We start from the raw sequence: 7,500 nt of genomic DNA on the forward strand, positions 1-7,500 counted from the left end.
ATTTTCTGTAAGGCCTTATGCTACTCCTGATTGAGCAGTTTCCTGTTTGTCCCATCGTTGACATGTTGCCAGTGCACAGTCCTCTCTCCTAGAGCTCTAGCTTAGCAGACACGAGACACCCTGCTCTTAAGGGAGTCTAAGGTAACCCAGAGAGACCTAGCCCATAAGCTGGTTCAGGTGGCTAAGGGTTAGCGCTTTCACACATGGAGGATAAATGTCGAACAGTTCCGAACAACAGATACAAAGCGAGCTACGGTAAACACATCCTTTTCCAAGGATAACAAACCAGTTCAACCCAATCCAAACAAGAGCAGCAGAATGTAAACTGAACCGTACTGAAACGACGTGGAGGTGAAACAGTCACTTTGGGACGACGAAGGATCGCTTTTAGCGGCATTGGCGAACAAGTCTTGCCCTAGGAGGAGTGAGTGCACTCAGGTAAACAAAATGTTTACATTAAAGTTGAAACCACGGCCAACTCCCCAAACTCCTAACCTAGAGACGCAAGAACGCAAGGAAGCAAGAAAGATTGAATGACTGACTTATATATGACTGACAATGACTAATCTATCTCGAGTGGCAATGTACGACAACACCAGCGATAATTCAATTCAATTGAATTTATATAGTCCTAAATCAGCGGTACATTTTCAAAGGGCTTAACCGGCCATATATCTATAATCCCCCCCCCCCCCCCCCCCCCCCCTCTCTGACCCTAGCCCCCCAGAGGGCAAGAACAACTCCCTTGAATAGCAAGGAAGGCATCTTGGGAAGGAACGCAGAACTGGGGACCCCTCCTTCCATGAGTGCAAAGGGTGCCATAATTGATCTAAGATAAGGTGTACCTTATACATCCCGGGAGAATGACGTAGCTGTTGGTGGCCCGAGGACGTAGCACGCCGTCGTTGTGCCGGGGGTGGGGGTGGGGGGGGGGGGATGTAGCTCCCAGACGTAGCATGTCCCCCTCACGCCCCTTTGTTTCGTTCTTCCCTGGCCTCAGGTGGGGGACGTGATGCTCATCAAGGAGAACGAGACCTTCCCGTGCGACCTCATCCTGCTCTCGTCGTCCCGGGACGACGGCACCTGCTTCGTCACCACGGCCAGTCTGGACGGAGAGAGCAGCCACAAGGTGAGCACCCAGTGGGACACCACCAGGACCTCACACACACTCTTTCTTTATGGGGACGCGTCTCGCTCAACTCACCGATGGTCACGGTGCTGACGACGGTGAGGCGGGCCGTGGAACGTTGTCCGTCTGCTCTCCTCTTTCCCTTGTAGCGGAAAACATCCGTCCATCTCTGTCTATGTCTCCTTCTCTCTCTCTCTCTCTCTCTCTCCCTCTCCCTCTCCCTCTCCCTCTCTCTTTCTCTTTCTCTTTCTCTCTCTCTCTCTCTCTCTCTCTCTCTCTCTCTCTCTCTCTCTCTCTCTCTCTCTCTCTCCCTCTCCCTCCCTCTCCCTCTTTCTCTTTCTCTTTCTCTTTCTCTCTCTCTCTCTCTCTCTCTCTCTCTCTCTCTCTCTCTCTCTCTATCTCTCTTTCTGATTCAAAGGGCTTTATCAGCATGGGAAACGTCCATGTACATTAAGATACAACATCTTAATTCTAAGATATAGTAAAATAAGATACCATACATGCTAGAAAATAATAATAACACAAAATAGATTGCAATACAATCATTAAAAAATGCTATATAATACAAATGTTGCACTATAAAATAAGGCTATATTATTAGAATCTAATAATATGGCCTTATCTAATGATTAGATCATGTGGTACTGGTTTGGTTAGGGTTAATCAAACTATGTCCTGGGACTAGGTCACAGACCGACTGGTCTTTACCATCTCCGTAACATTGTTGACAGTAAATGACACTATATATTGTTGAAAATATATAGTGCCCTAAAACATGCATGTCTAAGTGTCTCTCTCTCTCTCTCTCTCTCTCTCTCTCTCTAGACGTACTATGCAGTGCAGGACACTAAGGCCTACACCACAGAAGAAGAAGTTGACTCAATCAAGGCCACCATAGAATGTGAACAACCACAGCCTGACCTCTACAAGTCAGTACAACCCCTGTGTCTGTGTGTGTGTGAGTGAGTACGTGTGTGTGTCACACACACATACACGCACACCTAGTTTGTATACACACACAGACACACACATGCAACACCTTCACCCAGCGAGCCAACTGCTCATTTCAACATACCCACCTTATTTCTCCACAACGTCTAAAAAGCCTTTTTGCTGTTGTGTCATTCTCGTTAAACCTTCCTCTTGTTCTTCACTCGTCCTTCTACATTTGCTTCCCGCTCTTTGCAGGTTCGTGGGCCGGGTTAACATCTACATGGACAACGAACCGGTCGCCAGGTATAACCACTAGAATCCAAGCGTTCCTGTTTGTTCCTCAGTGGTTCTTTACCTCAGGGCAGACAGGAAATGACCTCATCACGGAGGTCGTGTTGCTTTATAGATGGGTACACGATTTAGAAGTGAACTCGTGAAAAATTTTAACATTTTATTAATCATTTGAGTGTTTTTTATTCCTGTATTTTGTCTTGTTGTAAACCGCATTTAAGTATCTAGGAAAGCGCTTTAAAATAAAAAGGTATTATTATCAAGAATCAACAAGGTCAAAAAGGCACATTGGCAGGCAGGAATACAAATCACTTTTTTATATTTGCTAGCTGCTCTTGTGAGCAGCTTGTTGCTCGCATCATGTTCAACAAACACAACAAACGTTATGTATTAATCATTTATTTTTCATTCAGAAAGCGTGTTGCAAAATCACATTAAATATTTGCGCTTTTAAGTCTATTCGTGTGCTTACAATCCTGCGGATGCAACCGCAATAATGTCCCTGATGAATGAACTTGAATGTAACCCCACTCTCACCCAGGCCTCTGGGATCCGAAAACCTGCTGCTGCGAGGAGCGACTCTGAAAAACACAGCGTACATCTATGGTGAGGTCGGGCTGGATACACTGGTTATCCAGCGCACTATTTACACATGCTAGCTACAGGGCTAGCATGTCCATCAGAAGGGAGCGAGAAGGGAGATTGATTCTTGGAGATTTCAATTATGTACCAATGGGTGGACAACTAAAACTATACGCCTGTCTATGTTTTAATAAACTGAGCTGAACTGAACTGAATACCCACGCAGAGGAAATTTTATCTAGCCCGTGAAAATCTTGTTGTTTACGTTCTCTCCAACCATTCTTTCTTTATTTCTTCTTCCTTTCGTTAGCGGTGGCAATCTACACGGGCATGGAGACCAAGATGGCCCTCAACTACCAGACAAAGACTCAGAAACGCTCGGCTGTAGAAAAGTGAGCCTTTACTGTCTCTCTCTCTCTCTGTCTCTCTCACTGTCTCTCTCTAACTGGATTTGCCACATTTACACGGCGAGACACAATCTGGTTTAAATCGACCCACGTCTTTCTGTATCGGAGGGTTCGTGTTTCTGTCAGAGCCCCAGCCTCCCGCCACTCATCTGTTCGGCCTCATCCCACCCCCCCACCCCCCCCCCCCCCCCCCCGCCACCCCTTCATTCAGTTACCGGTCCATCCCACTGTTTACATCCTCCCGCTCTCTGACATGTCCTTCTTCTTCTGCTGTTGTTACCTTCACTCGCAATTCAGAAGAAGGACTTCTGTGTTAAAATAACTGAAACGAGGTTCTTGCCCGAGACATTTTCCCTCCATAACTAAATAAATGCTTGGAGATTTCAATTATGTTCCAATGGATGGACAACTAAAACTATATGCCTGTCTATAGTATTCCACCTTCATTTAGATATGAAGGTGGAATACGAATATTGATAGATGTATTAAGTCAAATGGCGCTTTAATACACTGTGTACTAAATGATACCATTTGATTTATAGCATTTGTCCATTGCCCTTTGTTAAATACTGTGTGTAAGAATTCTCCTTTCAAGCATGGAAAGATACTGACGTAAAGTGTTCCCCTTACTCTCTCCCCCCTCCCTTACTATGTTTCTTCACCATTGAGAAGTCTGGCATTTGTTTACAGGCTTACTTTGTCAAAAATTACATCAGCTCTGTGATTTGTAATACGTTTATCGACGTTGGACCAAACAGTTCAATGTAAAAATGCTGTTACTTGTATACTACGACCTATACGTTTACATTTACATCGTTAATGTACAGATTTGAAGTACCTACTGGCACCTTGCAAGCCAGTACTGGCCGACATAGTCGTTGGGAAGGGAGGGCTGAGAGAGAGAGAGTGGCCATTGGCCACCTTCATTTTCACACACTGGACCTTTAAATGTAACCCACAGCACCTTTAAAGTTGATCAAGTCTCAAAAAGATAAAGATTATATGAACGTGTATCTTAAAGGGACACTGTGTAAAAATTACTCCCATCAATTGTATATTGCATTCAAACTAATAGTGCTCGCTTGTTCAAAAATCTACGGTGGGCGGTATGTGCCAAGAAGCTGTGTCATGACATCCAATACGACCTCATCGAGTCATTCGAGTGATGATGAGGTTCGTTATTTCAAACAAATTTCAAACTGCATTGAATCATTAGTGTAAGCTAATGATGTATGAGTAATTACTCCTCGAGCAAGATAGTGAATTATTTCAGTCATCATTCACGCTGGCTCAGAGTGAAAACGCGTTTGCATTTCCTGTACCACGTAGTGCTTTTTGTCCCTCTCGGCAGTTCATAGGCCGGAAGAACATGGAAGCCTCCATGAAGCTTACCCGTCCTATGTAACTACATATTAATTATTCTTCGCTCAGGAGGATAAGTGAGATTTTCGGCAGAGATAATTTTACACCAATGAGGACTTATTTATGAATGAATACGTTGATTTGAGGTAATAAATGACTTAAAATATTACACAGTGTCCCTTTAAGTGGCCGGAGGATTTAATCATCCAGAATCCAGAATAAGTCAACATCCTAAAGGAAGGTCTCCGACCTCTCTGTCCTCCATCGCCCCCTGCAGGTCAATGAACGCCTACCTGGTGGTGTACCTGTGCATCCTCATCGGCAAGGCCTTCATCAACACGGTGCTGAAGTACGTCTGGCAGGCCGACCCCAACCAGGACGAGCCCTGGTACAACAACCGCACCGACGCCGAGAAAGAGAGGCACATAGTGAGTCTGCTGTCGCTAGGGCCAATGCTACCACCGCAACTGCTGCTACTGCTACTGCTGCTACTGCTACTGCTGCTACTGCTACCGCTGCTACTGCTACTGCTTTTCTGTTATGTTATTTCTTCTTACTGTTCCTGTTTTCCGTCCTTTCTTCTCCTTTTCCTGCTACTGACCTCGACTCGCTCCTTCATCTCGGTGCCCTGTCTCTCCTCCCCTGACCTCTCACCTTCTTTGTGTCCTCCCCTCACCTGCTCTCCCCTCACATCTCCTCCCCTCCACTCACCTCCCCTCCTGCTCCTCCCCCTTCTCCCATCCCCTCCCCTCCCCCCCTCACCTCACTACGCCTTCACCCAAACGCCCCTTACCTCCTCTCCTCTCCCCTCGCTCTCCTCCTCCCCCTGCACTCAATCTCCTCTCCTCTCCTCCACTCACCCCACCACGCCTAAATGTACTGCCTCCTCACCTCCTCTCCTCTCCCTCTTCTCCTCCCCCCCCCCCCCCCTCCCCATACTACGACTCTCACCTCCTCTCCCCTCTCCCCCCCCCCCTCCAGGTGATCCGTGCGTTCACGGACTTCCTGGCGTACATGGTGCTCTTCAACTACATCATCCCCGTCTCCATGTACGTCACGGTGGAGATGCAGAAGTTCCTGGGCTCCTACTTCATCATGTGGGACGACGACATGTACGACAAGGAGCTGGGCGAGAGCGCCGTCGTCAACACCTCCGACCTCAACGAGGAGCTGGGCCAGGTGGGTACCGCAACGGGGGGGGCAGGTGTTTCGCGGGGTGGGGGTGGGGTCGGGGGAGTTGGAACGGATGTATGTAGGGTCGTTATTGGACGGAAAGATGAAGCCGTTGTCTAAACTGACCATCTACAGACTTACCGTCTCTAGTTTATTGCTTTCAGAGTGTAATGATGTTATTAATATATATTTAGCTTTTTTTATATTGACATGTATTCTCCACTTAGTCATATACCATTTATGTCACAGTAAATTTTAGCTTACAGGTTCTAATGTATGTATTTGTATATAGATTCGAAAGGAAAATAGGAAAGAAAAAAAAAGATTATCTTTTTTAGTTTTGAATGAATTATTTGTTCAAAATATGAGATATTTTGTTGATATAATATTTTATATAACATAATATATCATAATATTCTATAATAAGCCATTTAGCTATCGCTCCACTTCTAGACGACGAACCATGTCACGTTGTCACCCCATACATCTTAAGGAACTCAAATTCATCACTCAGTAACCCAGGCACTCACTCACTCGCGCACTCACTCACACACACACACACACACACACACGCACACACACACACACACACACACGCACACAGCAAACGCACACACACACACACACACACACACACACACAAACACGTCATTTACTACTGAATGTTTAAGTAGTAAAGTAAGTCTTAAGTTAACCACTCCATAGTCCAAGAAAACAGCATCGCAGGCTCACCATTAGTTAGTTGAGATTGTGAACAAAACCATTAGTGACCTTACACCTCTTGACAACCCCACACTTCCTATGAACTTCCCGGTTCACAAAGTAAAAGCCTCTCACCCTGTGCGTGGGTCTGCAGGTGGAGTACGTGTTCACGGACAAGACGGGCACGCTGACGGAGAACAACATGGAGTTCATCGAGTGCTGCGTGGACGGACACGTCTATGTACCCCAGGCCATCTGCAACGGACAGGTGGACACACGGGGGTGGTGGGGGAGGGAGGGGGGGAGGAGGGAGAGGGAGAGAGGGAGGGAGGGAGGGAGGGAGGGAGGGAGGGAGGGAGGAGAGAAGGAGAGGGGAGGGACGGGGGAGGGAGAGAGGAGGGAGGATGAGACAGGGAGGAGAGAAGGAGAGGGGAGGGAGGGGGAAGGGGAGGGAGGGAGGGAGGGAGAGGGGAGGGAGGGAGGAGAAAAGGAGAGGGGAGGGAGGGGGAAGGAGAGGGGAGGGAGGGAGGGAGAGGGGAGGGAGGGAGGAGAGAAGGAGAGGGGAGGGAGGGAGCGATGGATGGATTGATGATAGGTGGGTTTGTGAAGGGGTGATCGATTAATGGACTCAATAAGAAGGGTCATTTAATGGAAATGCAGCGATAGTTAATGGAATGTATAATCAAATATATAATACATAAAGGTAGGATATATAACAGTATACAGGCATAAATGTAGAGTAAATGGAGCTCGATACGACATCTTGTTGACGAATCTGCAGGTTAAATGTTTGAACGGACCTTCAAATTGGTTCACAGAGTTTCTAATTGAATCGATCGATTGACCAATGTATCGATTGTGATGTTCACCTGTCAGGTGATGCCAGGGTCAGACACTATGGACATGATCGACTCCTCCCCA

General features: G+C 46.8%; 1 protein-coding gene across 5 annotated transcripts in view; it reads left to right on the forward strand.

Annotated features, from left to right (window-relative positions):
- Nucleotides 1-7,500, forward strand: part of LOC115542268 (probable phospholipid-transporting ATPase IH) — a 51,296-nt gene that overhangs the window by 23,006 nt on the left and 20,790 nt on the right. For all 5 annotated transcript variants that reach the window (XM_030354495.1, XM_030354496.1, XM_030354499.1 and 2 more), the window contains exons 6-14: nucleotides 1,001-1,129; nucleotides 1,955-2,058; nucleotides 2,318-2,365; nucleotides 2,895-2,959; nucleotides 3,246-3,327; nucleotides 4,982-5,132; nucleotides 5,686-5,883; nucleotides 6,734-6,847; nucleotides 7,456-7,500. The exon at nucleotides 7,456-7,500 is cut by the window's right edge and continues 15 nt beyond it. In XM_030354495.1, the coding sequence (XP_030210355.1) occupies nucleotides 1,001-1,129; nucleotides 1,955-2,058; nucleotides 2,318-2,365; nucleotides 2,895-2,959; nucleotides 3,246-3,327; nucleotides 4,982-5,132; nucleotides 5,686-5,883; nucleotides 6,734-6,847; nucleotides 7,456-7,500 (936 nt within the window). The remainder of the gene's footprint in view (nucleotides 1-1,000; nucleotides 1,130-1,954; nucleotides 2,059-2,317; nucleotides 2,366-2,894; nucleotides 2,960-3,245; nucleotides 3,328-4,981; nucleotides 5,133-5,685; nucleotides 5,884-6,733; nucleotides 6,848-7,455) is intronic.

Source organism: Gadus morhua, chromosome 4 (assembly GCF_902167405.1).
Source record: "Gadus morhua chromosome 4, gadMor3.0, whole genome shotgun sequence".
Lineage (NCBI taxonomy): Eukaryota > Metazoa > Chordata > Actinopteri > Gadiformes > Gadidae > Gadus > Gadus morhua.